Source organism: Myripristis murdjan, chromosome 13 (genome assembly GCF_902150065.1).
Source record: "Myripristis murdjan chromosome 13, fMyrMur1.1, whole genome shotgun sequence".
NCBI classification, from domain to species: Eukaryota; Metazoa; Chordata; class Actinopteri; order Holocentriformes; family Holocentridae; genus Myripristis; species Myripristis murdjan.
Window position 1 is genome coordinate 320,581 of NC_043992.1, and position 19,604 is coordinate 340,184.

A 19,604-nucleotide genomic window follows, 5' to 3' on the forward strand; every position below is an offset into this window, starting at 1 on the left:
GTCACACAAACCCTCAACCCAAGACTCCACACAAATCAGTCTTCTTCCCCTTACATATTATTGGCATCTATTTCAAACCTTTATGTATTTCAAAAAACGATCCCAGATCTGGTAAAATTTCCCTTTGTTATCATTTAACCTAGCTATCATCAATTCAAAGGAGGCATTATCAGTCATCAACTTAACCCAGTCATTAATTTCTGGTCAAGACATACTTTTCCAGTGGCGCAGAATAATTCTAGCTGCAGTAATGAATCCTGTCAATGCTAAACCAAACTCTGCTTTAGATATTCCAGGTGGTAATTCTGACCTATCTCCCAGTAAACAAAGTTGGGGAGATTCTGGTAAAGATTTTCCAAGCCATTCACTCATTTTTCCAATAACCTCTTTCCAGAACGGAAACACTAAAGAGCATTCCCACAATGAGTGTAAGAAGGTACCTGTCTTTACCTTACATTTCCAACATATGTTGTTCTGTATCAATCCCATTTTATAAAGTCTTACTGGTGTGTATTAATATCTGTGAATGATCTTATAATGTGTAAATTTACCCCGTACATCCCTAATGGACCATCCCATATTTGTTATTATGTCTTTCCATGTACCTTCTCCGATACTAGAATTTAGGTCCTGTTGCCAAATTAGTCTTAGATTTTCATATCTCCCACATTTAGCATCTGCAACCATGTTATAAAATACTGAGGCTGAGTGGGCGGATCTAGGTAAGTCAAAAAATAATTTCACCACATTTTCACCTTCGTCTGGTTTGAAGCCTGTGGCTCCAATGCTACTTCTTAACTGTAGGTATCTCCAAAAATCCCCTCTTTCTCTCAGATTGCGATGTTCACTCATCTCTTGAAATGATAAGAACACTCTATCCTTATATAGGTCTCCAATCTTACTCAAATTCCTTTCCAGCCAGGATTTCCACAAAATGGTTTTTTTTCCTATTTTAACAGATGGATTATTCCAAATAGAGGAGTACTCTTGTTTGTATTGAGATATCCCAAGTATCCTATGTACCTTTGCCCAAACTATTCTGGAATGCTGCATGATTGGATTAGTCTCCTCCCCAGTCAAACTTCTCATATCCTTCTGTGACAAAGCCTCAATTGGTTTGAATGGGGCTGTGAGTTCTTTTTCTATTTGCATCCATCCAAGGTGTGCACCCCAGCCGGTCCAGTGCTTGGCTAGTTTTGCCATTTCAAACGCAATATTATAAAGTTCCACATTGGGTAAGGCTAGACCTCCTTTTTTTCTTGGATCATGGAGTTTAGGCATATTGATTCTGGGTTTCTTTCCATTCCATAAATATTCCTTAATTATCTGATTGTACTGCTTAAAAAATCCTATAGGAATTGTCACCGGTATCATCATTGATATGAAATTAAACTGAGGAGCGACTATCATTTTAATGGTATTTATTTTCCCCCAAAGGGTGAGATTGATTGATTTCCACTTATCCAAGTTATTTTTTATTTTCTGAAGAAGTGGAGACATATTAATCTGTATTATATTATTCATATCTGCACATAGTCCTATTCCAAGATACTTCATTCCTGAGGGTATCCATCTGAATTGGAATTTACTGACTGCTGCTGGGTGACACACCCTGGACACAGGCATAACCTCGGACTTACGCCAGTTAATTTTATAACCAGATATCTGTGAAAAATTTTCAATTATGTCCAGAATAATAGGAACTGATGAGGCCGGATCTGAGGATAGCCAAAGAATGTCATCCGCATATAAAAATAATTTGTGTTCTCTACCCCCTGCCCTCACTCCTTTTATTCCTGATTCTGCCCTTATTGCTATAGCCAGAGGTTCTAAGAATAGAGTAAACAGTAAAAGCGAAAGCGGATCCCCTTGCTTTGTCCCTCTTGCAATAGGAAAAAAAGGGGACATTTGTCCATTGGTGAGGACTGATGCTCTTGGTTCCTTATAAATAACTTTAATCCAGCTGATAAACCCCGGTCCAAAACCGAAAGAGTTGAGAACATGAATTAAAAACCTCCACTCCACCCTATCAAATGCCTTCTCCGCATCAAGGGAGAAGGCTGCTACTGGGGTGTTTTTGTTATGACTCATCCATATAAGATGTATCAGTCGTCTAATGTTATCTGAGGATGACCTCCCTTTCACAAATCCCACTTGGTCTTCATGGATAACACCAGGTAGTATATTCTCCAGCCTCATTGCCAGGACCTTAGTAAGCACTTTACAGTCTACATTGACTAAGCTGACAGGCCGAAAACTACCTGGGTCTAGTGGATCCTTATCCTTTTTAAGGATTAATGATATTAGGGCCTCATTAAATGTATTTGGAAGTTGCCCACATGAGATTGCTTCCCAATATACTTCAGTTAAAATAGGTGCCAGTAAATCTAAATGTTTTTTGTAATACTCCACTGGGAAGCCATCTAATCCCGGAGATTTTCCTGTTTTCATGGATTTAATAGCTGCTCTAACCTCTGATTCTAAAATGGGGGAGTCTAATTTCTCCACTTGATCTAAAGATATTTTATTAAGTTTGATTTATGAGAAAAAAGCATTCAACTTATCAGGGTCTGAAACTATTTCTGAAGTATAAAGTTTTGAATAAAAATTTTTAAACACCTGATTAATATCTTTTATATTTGTGACAACCTCTCCCTTTTCATTTTTGATACCAGGAATGACATATCCAGCTTCTTTCTTTTTAAGCTGTCTGGCAAGTAGTTTGCCCGATTTTTCCCCATTTTCGTAAAAGTTTGTTTTCAGTCTGAATAGAGCATATTCAGCTTTTTGTTGTAAATCTCATTTAACTCAAATTTTAGAGCACACACTTGTTTAAGTAATAAGTCACTATAACTATTTGCCAATTGTTTTTCTTTTTCCTTGAGCTGAGATTCCAATTTTGTCACTCTCTCTGTGCTTTCCCTTTTCTTTTTACTGGAGTAAGCTATGATTTTACCTCTTATAAACGCCTTAGACGCCTCCCACACTGTACCAATTTTTTCTGTAGAGCCTACATTAATTTCAAAAAAGTTTTTGAGGTCCTGAGACAATAATTTATCAAATATGGGGTCTTGAAATAGAGATGTATTAAGCCTCCACCTATTTCTTTTAACCATGTCTGTTTCTGCTGCCAGACAAAGTTCCACTGTTGCGTGATCTGTCAGGGCAATAACACCAATTTTGCATTCCACAATAGATTCAATCAAACTCTTAGACACCAAAAAATAATCTATTCTTGAGTGTGATTTATGCTTATGAGAGTAAAACGTGTATTCCTTCTCTCTAGGGTTGGTTAATCTCCAGATGTCCACTAAACCTACATCCTTCATAAGTAGTTGTATTGCTAGTCTGTCCTTAGGGATGTTTTTATTATAGGTTGTTCTGTCTAGTACATTATCCTGAATTTGGTTAAAGTCCCCTCCTATCACTGTATGCCCTTCAATAATGCCCCCTAGTATCTTATTCACTTGATGGAAAAAATGAGCATCCTCTGTATTGGGGGCATATATATTACATAGATTTAACTTCATTCCATTGACCATGGCCTCCACACAAATAAGCCTCCCTTCTTCATCTTTATGTTGTTTCAATAATACAAAATTTAGTTTCTTATGTACCAAGATTGCCACACCACGTTTTTTACTACTGAATGAGCTATGGAATACCTGCCCAACCCAATCTCTCTTAAGTTTAACCACCTCTGAATCAATTAAATGAGTTTCTTGGATAAATGCCACATCAGTCTGTCGAGATTTGAGATAACTTAAACATTTCCTCCTTTTAACTGGGTCTTTTACTCCATTTATATTCCAAGAAATTATCCTTACGTACCTAGCCATATATCATATTAGCATTTTTACATATGTATGTATTTACTTATGTAATGAAAGAATGACAAATCTAACCCAATCTTGAGGATGTGTCTGTGCTGTCCAACGAAACCATACATTAATTCTCTTCCCTGTGCAATAAACTACTGCACAGAGTCTTAACTGATTATTGCAACAAGAAAACCTAACTCTGAAAAAATAACAAAACACAAACATGAACATTAATAGGAACATCAAATCAAGTCCTTCCCCTTTTCCCTCTAATCTTCCACTCTCCAGTAAGAAGAGCCCTCCCTATAACTCGACCGTGTAGCGCTTACAAGGACTGCCCCCTTTAACCTCCCCAATCCCCTCTGCTCAAATCTTGTTTTACACTACAATACAATTTGCAGTATTGCATTCCCCCTGCTTTGACCTTATTATCTCCAGGCAGTTAAACATAAAGAAATTTTAGCTTCATAAATCATAAAATCAGGAAGAAATAAAAATAAATAGGTTTGTCCGACAAATGCTATGGATATATGTCTTTGTCAGCTCTCTATGGTTTACCTTCAATTAAAATGTCCAATAATCATAACCAAAACAGGTGTACAATATGTCTTGTTCAATTTGATAGTGTCAAACATATGAACAGTCGTACCATGGTAAACCTTCAAATAAAAGCTATCTGCCTCAAACTCAGCCTCTGTTCAGCTGCATGTTCAACAAGTGTCTATCCATAGTTCAAACAAAAGTCTACTGCCTTGCCATCATTATGGAGTGTTTATTAAGGCATGGGGTGTAACTGAGGTAAGATTGTTTCCCCATCTTTTAACATAGCCTCCGAAATCATTCTTGTACTGTCTCTTTTGTGATGAGTTCCATGGCTTTACGATGATCCTCGAAACTCACCCTCCGTCCTTTCCATGTGAAGCGTATCACCGCAGGGTAGGCCAGTGTAAAACGCACATCCATCTCATGGAGCTTCTTCCTGACCTCAGAAAACTTTCTCCTTTTCTCCACTACGTCCTTGGTCATGTCAGGAAAAAACGAAATGTTGCAGCCTTGCCACTTAATCTCTCTTTTCTCCTGGTATCTCCTCCTTGCCGCGTTCAGCACTCGTTCCCGTTCCAGATAGCTGTGAAAGCGCATGATAATGGGTCTCGGCGGGTGTCCCTCGTCGGGCGTCGGTGCGAGGGAGCGGTGCACTCGCTGAAGCTCACTTTCGGCCAGGTGTATTCCCAGGGTTTCTGAGATAACCCGTCTCACGTATTCCCGCGGCGCCCCTATCTCCAGCTTCTCCTTAAGGCCCACCAAACGGAGGTTGAGGCGTCTGTCTCTGTTAGCCGCATCCTGCACGGCTCTCTGCAGGTCTTCATGTTGTTTAGCCCTCTGTTGTATTTCTTTAGATAGCCGTGCGTTTTCTACCTCCAGATCCATGATCCGCGCGTCAGCTTGGTCAAGTCTCTCATATATGGCAGTAACATCGGTCTCCATTTTAGCTTGAGATGACTTGACTGATGAAACATTAGATTGCAGGTCCTTTAGTATATCGCTAACTTGAGACATCTCCTGCATGGCCTTTTGTAGAGTTGCTTGAAGCTCCGTCAGGGCGTTCGTAGCCATAGCTGGTGTGCTATTTTCCGCTGGTGCGCCGCTAGCTATTTTAGCATAGCTAATGCCTTGTTTAGCCGACCGTGGCTTGGACGTTGCCATCTCTGTGGTTTACTCACACGATTTTAAAGATGGGTTAAACTATTTGCACAATGCTTATTTACCTTTTCACTCAGTGTTGTTCTTTATGTAGCGGAAATTTCCATCTAATTAGGATGAAGTTGGGTGATTTTTCGGGAGATTATTTTAGGCGGCCATCCTGGTCGGCGGTTCCACGTGACTCCTCGTTGTGTTTTTTGATTACACTGAATGGAAATACATGCTGACAACTTTACAATATTTTTGCTTTGGTCCAGAATTCATCAGATACTTGGCTGAAGCGAGTATCCGGTACGGATAAAGCACTTTTGCCGAGTACGAGCATGATCCGAGTAATATGAGTCAATATCCGTGCTCGTGATGAATGAAAATCCTCATTGGGTGGCTGACTGTGTCCACGTTGTGTGATAGGCCAGTCACACACAGCGCCCCTCCCCTATGCCGTGTGCCCCACTCACACACACACACACAGGACAACCTCAGCTGTCAATCACTCAGGTGTGACAGCTCACGTCTCTCTCTTCAGTAGCTTCAGGTTTTTTTTTCAGCTCGCTCTTCCCTCGGTTTGTAATCAGTAGAGTCAGTAGAGTTTTTGCTAAACTTGGCTGGTAACAGACGTACTGCTTTTGAGCAGACAGGTTGAATGCGACTCGCGTTGTGTCTCTCGCTGCCGACACACGGCTTTTTTTTTTTTTTTTTTAACCATCTGCTCGCTCTTACTGGCTGGTTTTGCATGTAAAGTCAGTTGGAAAACTTTGCTCATACCAGACGTGGTGCAGAGTCACAGTGTTAACACACACACACCACTTACACACATACATTAACTGAACACACAAACTACATTGTTATTCTTATTTTATTTTGGCTGCATGCACTGAGAGTCTGACACTTTCTCACTGTAGTTCACAAAAAATATAGTATATATATAGTATAAATATTACAAATTAAGCTATACATTTATATATATATATACACTACTCACAAAAAGTTAGGGATATTTGGCTTTTGGGTGAAATTTATGGAAAATGTAAAAAGTTCACGCTACAGTGATATTATATCATGAAAGTAGGGCATTTAAATAGAAGCATACACTGGTGATTTCCTCATCTCAAACAATTTCTTGAAACAAAAGCCAACAACAGTGGTGGATATACCACAACAAAAAATGTCAGTGTTTCAATAACTTGTCATGTGCCCTTGAGCATCAATAGGGAGTTCAAGCAACGTCGGATTGTGCGGCGGCTACGGCAAATGGAAATGGATCTGCGCTCTGCTGATCGAGACTTCAGCCGTCGTGCTGGCATTGTCTGCTGTAGTAACCTGATCTACAACGGCGAAAGGATCATTCTCACATAGTCGCTACAACACGTGATATAGGCGTGTCAGTTGAATAGTTTTCCTTGTATTTCTGAAATTAAATGCGTTTTTGCACGGCATGCAGGTCACGTGTGCTTAATTATCAATAATTAATTATTATTATTAATATATTATTATTGTCCGAAATGCACACATCTTTCCGTTTTGCTCTCTACCTGCACTTGGCATAATGACAATAGCCTACATTTGAATAGCAAAAAAACTTGAAAGCATTCACTATGAGTGTAACACTTTTAATTAATAAAACTGCACAGCGTTGACGCTGAGGAAAACGCTGCCGCGGCAGTTTGCTTAATGACTACTATGGATTTGACAGCTATGGCAAGACCGTCGGGAGAGATCCATTTCCGGTTGCAGTAGCCGCCGCACAATCCACCTTTGCTTAAACTCCCTCTTTACAGCTTGACAACGACGTCTCATGCTGTTCACAAGTTGAGTTATTGTCTGCTGAGGCATGGCATCCCACTCTTCTTGAAGGGCGGCCCTCAGGACATTGAGGTTCTGAGATACAGAGCTCTGAGCCTCTACACGGCGACTCAGCTGATCCCATAGGTTTTCTATGGGATTCAGGTCTGGAGAAAGTGCAGGCCACTCCATCTGAGGTACCCCAGTCTCCAGTAGCCGTTCCCTAATGATACGACCTCGATGAGCTGGAGCATTGTCGTCCATGAAGATGAAATTAGGCCTGTGTTGTTCATGCAGGGGCACAATGACTGGATTAATGATGTTATTCAGGTAGTATGGGCTTGTCACAAAGTGTAGAGCAGTTCTGTACTGACCAGACACACCTGCCCACACAGTAACACCACCACCACCAAAGGCTCCTCTGGTGACAACAGTGGCTGATGCATAGGGCTCTCCTTGACGTCTCCAACATCGTTGGTGGCCATCATTTCTGCTCAACATGAATCAGCTTTCATCAGAGAACAGCACTGAGGCCCACTGGTCTCTCGTCCAGCGTACATGCTCCCTGGCCCATGCAAGACGATTACACCTGTGCCTGGTGGTGTGGTCAGGTACCCTTGCAGGTCGTCTAGCATGCAGACCATGCTGATGTAAACGGTTTTGAATGGTCTGACGTGACACTTGGGTGCCTCTCACCTCCCTTAAACGTGCCTGGAGTTGAGTGGCATTCATCATCCGGTTCCGCAGGGCACTGTTCACAATGAAGCAGTCATCAGTGTGGGATGTGGCCAAAGGATGTCCACTTCTATGCCTTTCTGTGATTCTTCCAGTCTCTCTGTATCTCTGTTGCAACCTGCTGATGACACTCTGTGACACTCTAAGCTCAGTGGCCACTTCCGTCTGAGAACATCCTGTTCGAAGCCTCGCAATGGCGAGGTACTGCTGATCAATTGTTAGGTGTCGTCTTGGTCTCATGATGTCAAAATGTGAACAGCATGATGAGGAGGACTGTTTAAATACCAATTCTAACTGAACCAGGAAATTTATTGGTCGATTCATGGATCAAACACCTGATGTGAATTTTGCCGTTAAACTCCTTGTTAGAGAACAGCAACTTGTACTGAAACATTGAACAGTTGGACATGTGCATTCAAAAGTTTACAGAAGGTCACATTAAGTTCACCTGTAAAGGTTATAATGCATTTTAGCTTCATCCTGAAATTTCACCCGAAAGCCGAATATCCCTAACTTTTTGTGAGTAGTGTATATATATATATAAATATATATATATATATATATATATATATATACATACACATATACACACACACACACACACACATATATATATATACAGGATATATACACACACACACACTCTCTCTCTCTCTCTAGTACTTCATAATTGCCTACTGCCTGTGTTGTATTCACTGATGCACTTAAGAATATTAATGTTCTGTGTTCATAAAAAAATTGTTCTGTAGATAGTTCATTTACAATTGTGATCAAAAACATTGAACTGAAGCTCAATTTTGAGGCTGTTCTGTAAAGAGTTTTCCAATAAACAATAACTATAGCAAATTCTGATCAACCCGTATCAGTTTCAGGCTTAAAACAACATACTGGTTAAGCCCCACCCATTTCCAGTCAAACCACACCCACTTCCGGTTTAGGCCCTGTCCATTCTCGCATACGGATACGGATAATGAAGGTGGTTAAACAGATACAGATACAGATACAGATACAGATACAGATAGTGGTGTACTCACTCATCCCTATGGCCTACCATCTATTGGGTGTTATTGCTATAAATATGGTAAACTCCTGAATTGCAACTGGGAACCCAAGATACAACAGTTAAAACAGAATATTCAATTCTGGTACACATTGCCAATCTCTATGGTGGGTTACATCAATGCCACAAAAATGGTGGTCCTCCCCAGATTTTTATACATTTTTCAAAACATTCCTGTCTTTATCCCCCTGTATTATTTTAAGATGTTGGGCTCTATTATTTCTTCCTTCATCTGGAACAAAAAATTAGCTAGAATTTCTAAAAAACATCTGTGGAAGGGGAGGGCTGTTGGCGGATTTGGCCTTCCCCACTTTAAACTATACAATTGGGCCGCTAATTTAAATGCACTTTCTTTCTGGTGTAATGCCCTACCATCTATCCAAGACCAATTCTTGATAGAATTCACAGTAGCTCCATCAACGCCAGACACTCCTTGATTCAATTTAAGGTAGTCCACAGACTCCACTATTCCAAAGCCAGGCTCCATGGCATATACCCAAGCATTTCCTCCCTATGTGATAAATGCAAACAACAAATTGGTCTTGTCCAAACCTGACTTCTTTCTGGTCTCTTATCTTTAACAACATATCAAATGCCTTCCATAAGACCATTTCACCTGATCCACTCTTAGCCCTTTTTGGTTCAGTGATGATTCTTACAAGGATACAAGGAGGTTTATTTGTCATTATACAACAGGTTGTATAATGAAATTAAAATGTGGTTCCCTCTTGATTGATTAATTGATTGTATATATAAAAAAATATATATTAAACATGGAGGAGTGCAGATGGTGCATTATAGTCTCACAGCCTGCGGGAAGAAGCTGCTCTGTAGTCTGGTGGTACGGCAGCGCATACTTCTGTATCTTTTGCCTGACAGCAGCAGGGTGAACAGACTGTGGCTGGGGTGGGTGTTGTCTTTTAGGATCCTTTTGGCTCTGCGCAGGCACCTCACCTCCCCGATATCACTGATGCTTGGTAGATGGGTGCCAATGATGTTTTGGGCAGTTTTAATTACTCGTTGCAGAGTCTTCCTGTCCTGGGCCGTGCACATCCCATGCCAGTTTGTGATGTTTCCAGTCAGGATGCTTTCAATCGCTCCTTTGTAGAAGCTGACAAGAACTTGGCATAGGAATTTTGCTTTCTTAAGTTTCCTTAAGAAATACAGCTGTTTCTGAGCTTTTTTTTTTTAACCAGGGCAGAGATATGTGAGGTCCATGACAGGTTCTCTGTTGTGCTGATTTCCAGGAACTTAAAACTGCTCACTTTCCCCACCTCAGCTTCATTGATGTCAACAGGGTTGTGTGTCTTTGCCTCCTTTTTTCGAAAATCAACTATCAGCTCTTTGGTTTTGCTAGCATTGAGCAGTAAGTTATTTTCTGTGCAACATTCTGCAAGATGGTTGATTTCTTCCCGATATGAAAACTCATCATTGTTGGAGATCCGGCCGATGATGGTGGTGTCATCCGCAAACTTCACAGTAGAGTTCTCTCCATACAGTGTACTCGTACAGCGTGAACAGGAGGTAGCTGAGCACACAGCCCTGGGAGGCTCCGGTGTTGAGCACTAGAGTGGAGGAGGACAGACTGCCAATCCGAACTGACTGGGGTCTGTTTGTGAGGAAGTCCAGTATCCAGTTGCAGAGAGTGGTACTGATGCCCAGAGTGTTCAGTTTTCCAATCAGCTTCAATCCAATCCAATCCAACTTTATTTATAAAGCGCTTTAAAGTAACCACAGAGGTCCAAAGTGCTGTACAGTAAAATAAAAACATAAAACACATAAAACACATAAAAACATAAAATACAGTACAATACAGACATCACAGAAGACAGTATATATAAGAACATATAAAATCAACAACAGGGGAGATTGTGTTGAAAGCTGAGCTGAAATCAACAAAACACTGATTCTTGGGAATTTGGATAAATCATGTCCCACTAAGAAAAATGCTATTTCTGTTGGAAATTTACAACATTTTAATGAATAAAAAGAATCAAGGGCATAATCAGGGGGTCCTTTGCACATTTGTAAGGTTCTTTTATAGGTTTATTTTTAATTTTTATTAATTTAATGATTATATGTTGGCCCATGGCCTACAAAACCAGATGTCCTCGGATAGGAGATAATCATTTCAACTTGATTAAAACAACAAAAAGTAATAATTTCATTGAATAATATATTTACCACATGAAAGAGTACATCATAATATGTATTAAAAACTACAAACGATGAGTTTTGAACAATATTTACTATTATTTTGTGGTTACTCAAAATGTGTCCCACATATTCATCACCACCGTCAGATATTTATTTAAAAAATAACAATAAAAAATATTACAAGGTCAATTGCATTCCTGAGGACCCCTTTTCAAACCACCAGCTCTACTGCATGCTTCAAGACCACTTAGGCTCCTGTAAGTTTTCTGTTTTCTCTTAAATCTCTTCATATTTTTGGACACTGCTACTGTCACAACCATAACATGTCAACACTGTCACTTTTGTATAAGAAATATTAGATTAGATTATAGAATAAATGTATACTTTTTAAGAAGAGGTCTGATGTAGGTAGCAACAGGAGGGAAACAAGATGGCTAATGTGAACAACTCATGCTTATGTGAAAGAGCAGGTTTTTGTCACCACCGTCAGGTTTTCTGTCTGACGGTGATAATTGAAGTCTGAAAAATGCTTATCACAGTGCTCAGGATTCTTATTTTTTGTACCAAATAATTAAATAAAGTTGTTAAGCAAGAAGCCATTGACTTGAGTGGTATAAATTTTGGAAATGTATGTTTTAATGAGGCCACTGTCACCACCGTCAGATTAGTGTCACCACCGTCAGAGGCAGTTATATTTGTTTTAAATGAATATGCTTAAAATATGTCTTTTTGGTGCTGTTAAGTTACTGAAGTAATAGGGCCCTATCTTGTGCCACCCGCTATCCGCTGCCACGACCCGCTACCCGCAAATTGCGGATTTAGGAGCTTCCGCTATCCCTAAACGGTATCTTGCGCCACCCGCTACCCGCTATCCGTTATGCCGACTGCATCATTTGCGCCTGGAGGTGCGTCGTGGGCGTGTTTCATGCGCTATCCCTAAAGTTGCTATCTTGCGCACACACTTTAGGGATAGCGGATAGCGGGTGGTCAGGACCACCTGCTATCCGCTATCCCTAAAGTTTGGGCTGTTACGAGAGCGCGCCCAGGCAGCTTCAATGCGCGCCCCGACGGAGCCTCGCCACACACACGGTCGGACTGATACCGGGACGCCGCCGGAATGGACTGAGTATATTACTCATACAGACTGTTTAGAGGAAAGACTGTTTTAATTGGACACTTACGCCAGCACGTTTTATTGTTTTATCATAAGCCAGCAGCTGTGCTATATTTTTATTTTTAATATTTTATTTGCCCGATCTACCTTGTCAATAAATTAGTTTACACATAGTTCCACCTCTGCCTCTTGTGTGTGTGTGGTGTGACCCGGGGATTTTACTCAATCAGTACAACCTTGTGACATGTCCACTTGGACACATGTGGCTCCACCTCCCGAATTGACTCGCCTATAATATAATATATAATATGTATATAAAGCCAACTTGCTTTAGCCTCAGTAGAACCCCTGAGAAAATCTACCTCCCTCTCTCCATCGCGGGTTTAGGATTTAGGATTTAGGATAGCGCATCCTGCCCTTAAAGGCAATGGCACCTGGCACACTGATTGGTTTAACTGGCGTAACGCCCAAAACACACCTATGCATAATATAGCGGGTAGCGGAGGTGTTTTGCGGATAGCGGGAGGTGCACAAGATAGCAACTTTTACGGGGGAACGCCTCTTCCTAAATCCTAAATCCGCAAATAGCGGGTTTAGGGAGTCTGGCGCAAGATAGGGCCCCTAGTCTCTTTTAATACAAAAATATGTTTTTCAAATAAAAAAAAAACATGGTGACGGTGTGGACAAAAACAAAGTAGCGTAATAACTGGAAAAACACCTATTTTATGAAAAAAATGCAAAATGAGGAGGTTGCACCGGTACATTGCTGAACAGCCAAGACCTTGGCCTATAATGATATACCTTCAGATTTTGTAATTTAACTCACTTTTTTTTTGTTTTTTTTTTCAAAATTAAAAGCTGTTTTATCCAAATTCCCAAGAATCAGTGAAAAAGCATTCTGATGTAGGCGTTGCTTTTCTCAAGGTGAGTGAAGACTGAGTGGACAGCAGTGGAGATGGCATCCTCTGTGGATCTGTTGGTTCTGAATGCAAACTGCTGAGGGTCCAGACTGGCAGGGATGTTGATCTTTATGCGCTGGAGAACCAGTTTTTCAAAGCACTTCATCAGGATGGGTGTGAGTGCCACAGGGCGGTAGTCATTTAGATCAGACACTGCAGAGTTTATAAGCACAGGAATGATGGTGGCTGTCTTGAAGCAGGTGGGAACAGTCTCCTGTGACAGTGATATGTTGAAAATGTCAGTAATGACATCTACTAGCAGGTTGGCACATGTTTTTAGTACACGGCCAGGGATGTTATCAGGTCCAGCAGCTTTATTCGTATTCAATTTCAGAAGGACTTTCCTCACATCCACTGTGGATACCGACAGTGGCCGGTCTTCTGGAGGCAAAGTAGACTTTACAGCTGACTCTCTCTGTTGAGGAGATCAAAGCGAGCATAAAATGTGTTTAGCTCATCTGGTAACATGGCCTCACACATGATGGGAGCGCTCCTGCTTTTGTAGCCTGTAACACTTTTGTCCGCCTGCCACAAGTCTTTGCTGTTGTTGGTGTTGAGGTCTCTCTCCAGTCTCTGCTGATGCCTTCTCTTTGCCTCCTTGATGCCAGCTTTCAGTTTTGCTCTGGCAGTGTTGTAAGCTTCTTTGTCTTCTTGTGTTGTTTCCTCTGGTGGAGATGTGGACGTGCTGGTGGAATTTAAGCAAAACAGTTCTGAGGTCCGTTTGATTAAAATCCCCAGCAACAATAACAGCATCTGGCCGTTTTGTCATGTGACTGCTGATGACCTCATACAATTCCTGGAGTGCATTTTTTCAATTTGCATCCGGTGGAATGTAAACAGCAGCAACAAACACACTGGTGAATTCTCTAGGCAGGTAATATGGCCGACATCTCAGCAGTAAAAACTCAACGTCAGGTGAACATTTTCCATCCACTCTGACTGCACCTGTGCACCAAGCATCACTGATATACACACAGAGTCCACCCCCTCTCGTCTTACCTGTTCTGTCTTCTTCCATAACAACCTATGAGGGGCAAGCGATTTCCCTCTGCGCTTTGTTGGCCCGGCGTGTTATTCTGGAAAGCAGAGGCCAGCCCCCAATTCCACCAGTGGCTTAGGGAATTAGGTAATATTTTGCATATGGAAAGACTCTGATACAAGATTGCTAACAAAGACAGAGTCTTCCAAAGGAGGGTAGGGTGGTGTACTTTGTGTTATTTTATGTTGGTTGACAAAGCTGAAGGATAATGCAAGCCTGTATTCTTTTCTGTATAAATCCTATTGGTACTTCCACAAAAATATTTAAAAGAAAAAGAACCTATGTGTAATATGTGTCTGTTTACCTACCTGATAAGCCATTGTATCTGATACTCTGGAACTCAGCGTAGTAAACAGCTTTCTCCAACATCCCCAGGAAGATGACACCTCCAATCCAGAACTGGATCCTCAGCAGATCCCTCCAGTAACATGCCAACAGAACCAACCACAACACCGCCAGCAAGACATACACAATGCACATCACCATGTAGAACTGAGAGAGACAGACAGAGAGAGACAGAGAAAGAGAGGGAGGGAGGGAGAGAGAAAAAGAGAGTGACGAAGAGCATGAAAGAAATAGGAAATAGAAAAGAAGAAATTCAATATGAATTACTAGCTTCAATATTTTAAGTGACACAATTATCATCTCAGATTATTGTTATTCAAATATAAATAAATAATCATAAATAAAATGATATGAATAACTGTAATGACAACAACAACAACAATAATAATAACAATATTTATTATTGTAATTATTATTATTATTATTATTATTATTATTATAACAATAATCATCAAATATAACAGATGATGAAGTTCCTCTCCTGCCTACATTGCATCTGTTCACATCTCAATGGAAATTCGATGGACTGTTCCTTTAAGATAACAGGCAAGAAAACATTTTTATGTCAGTAAAACTTACATCAGGTTGTTGTAACCTCTATAATTGGGAAGTATACCAACTAGAAACTAGGCTTGCAAGCAGCTATGAGCAGGGTCCAAGCCCCCCACACAAGTAGGACCCGGGTCCCCACAGACCCCACAGAAGTCAGACCCCCAGGCCTGCGTGTCAAACCATGGAAATGCTCATTCACAATGAAACAATGGACATTGCAAAATCATACAAATATGTATTTGCATGACTTAAATTTGTTGTGCTACACTGAGGCTGTTGTTAAAACAACAGGCAACAGAGAATTCACCTCTTGTGGAAGCTTAATTCTTTTTCAGTCAGTCCAATTCTCATTTTTATCAATCTTTATTGAGAGTCTTGTTGGTTCTTCTTTTATCTACTGGTTTCCCAGTCTCTCGTTTAGAGACAGGAACAGCCTGAGCAGTCTTGCTATCTGTATGTTGATATGTAACCCACTTGCTGATTAGCAAGCATGGCATACTACGGCAAAATTAGTCGGCTAGATCCTCTGTAAGACAGAGTGTCAGGTGCGGCCATCGGTGGGCAAATGGAACATAAGGGTTATTGTCATTGACAAATTTCAAAAAAGTTTTATTTGTGGAACTTTAGAGCAGCCGATTTACACCAAAATTGGTCAACACTCTCAGGATGAAGTACTTGCCCCGAGTTTTGTGTAAATCAGACTGAATATTCCCAAGATGTAAATAACTGAGCATGACAGCGCCCACCAGTGGCATATTTGCACAAATGTTGCACAAACTACTGTCAGTGTGACTTCTTACGTGTCAGGCAGGAAGTTAAAAATTTGTAACTTTGGCATTTTTTGTTTTATCAAAATTCTTTTGATAACTTTTTGGTTTGAGGGTCCATAGATTATGTGTGCAAAGTTTTGCGCGGATCAGACTTGCGGCCCAGGAGGAGTTTGAAAGGTTGGGTCGCGCAAATTTCACCTTTTTGCAAAAAGAAATTAGAGGCAGAAATGGGCATGGCCTATATCATGAGATTCGTCTCCACCCACAGAACATGTGGATATAAGGCATTAGAATGTGCAACTTATGGTTTGGGAGTTATAGGCCAAAACGCATTGACCTTGATTATAGCGCAAGCTGCCGGTGGATGTGTGTACATTTTGGTGAGTGAGATTCCTGCACCAGTCTGAACTGGCATGTAAAATTTCTTCTGAATAAGTTAGCAGCAGGGTAAAAAAATAATTTCAGGCAGGGTCGCCAGCGGGTCCACAGGCTTCAGAATGCAAAAAAAACAAACACTTCTGTAAAAGCGCCATCTAGAGGTTGTTTTGTGTCAAATTCGGTGAGCTGATTTTGAAGGGGACAGAAAAAACATTTCGTGATTTTGCAAAAAAACCCAAAAAAAATTATAGGCGGAAATGGGCGTGGCCTATATCACATGATTAGTCTTGAGCCACCAAACGTGTGGATATAAGGCATTTGAATGTGCAACCTACGGTTTGGGAGAATGGAAGAATAAACATAAATAAATAGATAAATAAATAATAAAAATCCAGAAAAGACAGAAGCAGAGTATGAGGGATGAAAAATGACAAAACAATAAATAAATGAATAAATAAATAAATACGCATATAAATATATAAATGCATAAATAATTAAATTAATAAATATTTCTACATTTATTTATTTATTTATTTCTGTTTTTATTCATGCATTTATTTATTTATTTGTGTATTTATACATTTATGCATGTATTTATTTATTTATTTTTACATTTATTTATTTATTTATTTATTTATTTCTACATTTATTTATTCATTTATTTATTTATATATTTATTTTTACATTTATTTATTTATACTTTTATTTATTTCTACATTTATTCATTTATTTATTCCTTCTTTTATTTCTACATTTATTTATTTATTCCTACATTTATTTCTGTATTTCTACATTTCCACATTTATTTATTTCTGTATTTCTGTGTCGTATGTTAATAAGGTGGGCGGTTCTTACATTAGTCTTAAGCACAATTGGTTTGTGGGTGTGATCCTATCCACTGCTACTGCCTGGACTGGCAGTAGCAGTGGATAGCAGTGGACTAGCTAGCTACTAGGGCATTAACAACGCCAGACTTTTCCATGTCGTCGACGTTACGTCGACCCGTCAACACCGGGAGATTTTTGGGGGGGCTAGTGGGGCTCCAACCGGAGGGAGGGAGGGGTTGTAGTGGAGCGCTGACCGGGCGACCGGGGGGGTGAGGAGGCTGTAGTGGAGCGCCGACCGTGTGTGGGGGTGTGTGTGTGTGTTTCTTCGACTTTCGACGGGTCGATGTTTACATTAATGCCCTACTAGCTACTGTGTAAAACGCAATGGAAAGCGTTTTGAGAGCCATCGTCAGTGATTTAAGGTCACTGGCGAATGATGTGGTAAATCATGCACCCACCGACTACTTCCAGTAGTCCGACTACACACACGGTCGGCGCTCCACTACAACCCCTCCCTCCCTCCGGTTGGAGCCCCGCTAGCCCCCCCAAAAATCTCCCAGTGTTGACGGGTTGACGTAACGTCGACGACGTGGAAAAGTCTGGCGTTGTTCATGCCCTAGTAGCTAGCTAGTCCACTGCTGTCCACTGCTACTGCCAGTCCAGGCAGTAGCAGTGGATAGGATCACACCCACAAACCAATCGTGCTTAAGACTAATGTAAGAACCGCCCACCTTATTAACATACGACACAGAAATACAGAAATAAATAAATGTGGAAATGTAGAAATACAGAAATAAATGTAGGAATAAATAAATAAATGTAGAAATAAATAAATAAATGTAGAAATAAAAGAAGGAATAAATAAATGAATAAATGTAGAAATAAATAAAAGTATAAATAAATAAATGTAAAAATAAATATATAAATAAATAAATGAATAAATAAATGTAGAAATAAATAAATAAATAAATGTAAAAATAAATAAATAAATACATGCATAAATGTATAAATACACAAATAAATAAATAAATGCATGAATAAAAACAGAAATAAATAAATAAATAAATGTAGAAATATTTATTAATTTAATTATTTATGCATTTATATATTTATATGCGTATTTATTTATTTATTCATTTATTTATTGTTTTGTCATTTTTCGTCCCTCATACCAGAGGGCTTGCCTTGGAATTGAAGCCGCAGCACTGCGATGGCTTAGCCTTGATAGTACACGCTCTAGCGGTAGAGCCACCTGAGGGCACCCCCTTATACTTTAGAACTCTCTGTTGACTGCACAGGATTTAGCAGAAGAACAGCTGCTTTACTCCAAACAATTTATCTGTATTAGGGCTGCCACAAACGACAATTCTGATAATCGGCACGACACCGATTATTTTTGCGATTCCTTGATTAATCGGATCATACGTAAATTGCAGATTATAGCGCCAGCATGCAGCTTCTATTGTTTTACCATGATTCGCTTCCTAACTTGAAGTGTTTCAGTTATGTGCTAAGTAAAAATAAAGACAGTTAAGATGGTAATTCAATTGAACTTTTAATGAACTTTGCAATATTAACATTAAATAAAAAAAAATTGGGGCTTGACTCCAATAATTTAACAATATGTTAAATTATTAATTTAATATAACAATAATTTAACAATTATTAATTTAACAATATGTTAAATTATTATTATTATTTTAAAAATGTCAATTACTTCTCAAACAGACCTAACAATTCAGCTACCAATGAATGAGCAGTAGTATGCATGTGATAACAAAGATTGCAAAATAAGCCAAAGTGATACCTCTTCTCTGAATAGACAAGCTAAGCCAGTGTGCTGCTGCTAGCCAGTGACAATAGAGCGGAGTGGCAACTCTTTGCTTTGTTACACAATCTATGTCAGTGCGCTGCTGTAGTCTGGAAATCTTCTTTGCCTTTGTCAGACATACATTCATATTCCACACAAAACAGCACTTCATTCAAAGTATGTCAAATTCCGCGATATTCCACGTTAAAAACAGATTCCGTTTTATTTGGCTAATTCCGCGATTCCGTCCGCAGTTCTGTGATCGTGGAAATTACAGGGCCCTACCACTGTTATGAAAAATAGCGGCGCAACTTGGTGGGCGTTATCCTGGTAATTTCTCTGCGTGAGAAATACAAGGTGTAGCATGTGAATGGGTTGAAATGCGTGTGTCTCACGCCCAAGGCGTGAGACTTGAGAGCCCTGAAAATGCTCCCAAACTGTGGAGCTCCACTGTCGCCGCTGACTCCGATGAGCACTGCTGTGCATGTGCATCAAGGACAGAAGGCAAACATAACAGTGGAAGGTTCAGTGGCAGCTTCGAGCAAAAAACAAAG

At 40.0% G+C, this 19,604-nt stretch overlaps 1 protein-coding gene across 2 annotated transcripts in view; it reads right to left on the reverse strand.

The window, feature by feature from the left end:
* LOC115370001 (transmembrane protein 87A) overlaps positions 1-19,604 on the reverse strand; it is a 228,921-nt gene that overhangs the window by 87,195 nt on the left and 122,122 nt on the right. For both annotated transcript variants that reach the window (XM_030066776.1, XM_030066778.1), the window contains one exon: positions 14,677-14,860. In XM_030066776.1, the coding sequence (XP_029922636.1) occupies positions 14,677-14,860 (184 nt within the window). The remainder of the gene's footprint in view (positions 1-14,676; positions 14,861-19,604) is intronic.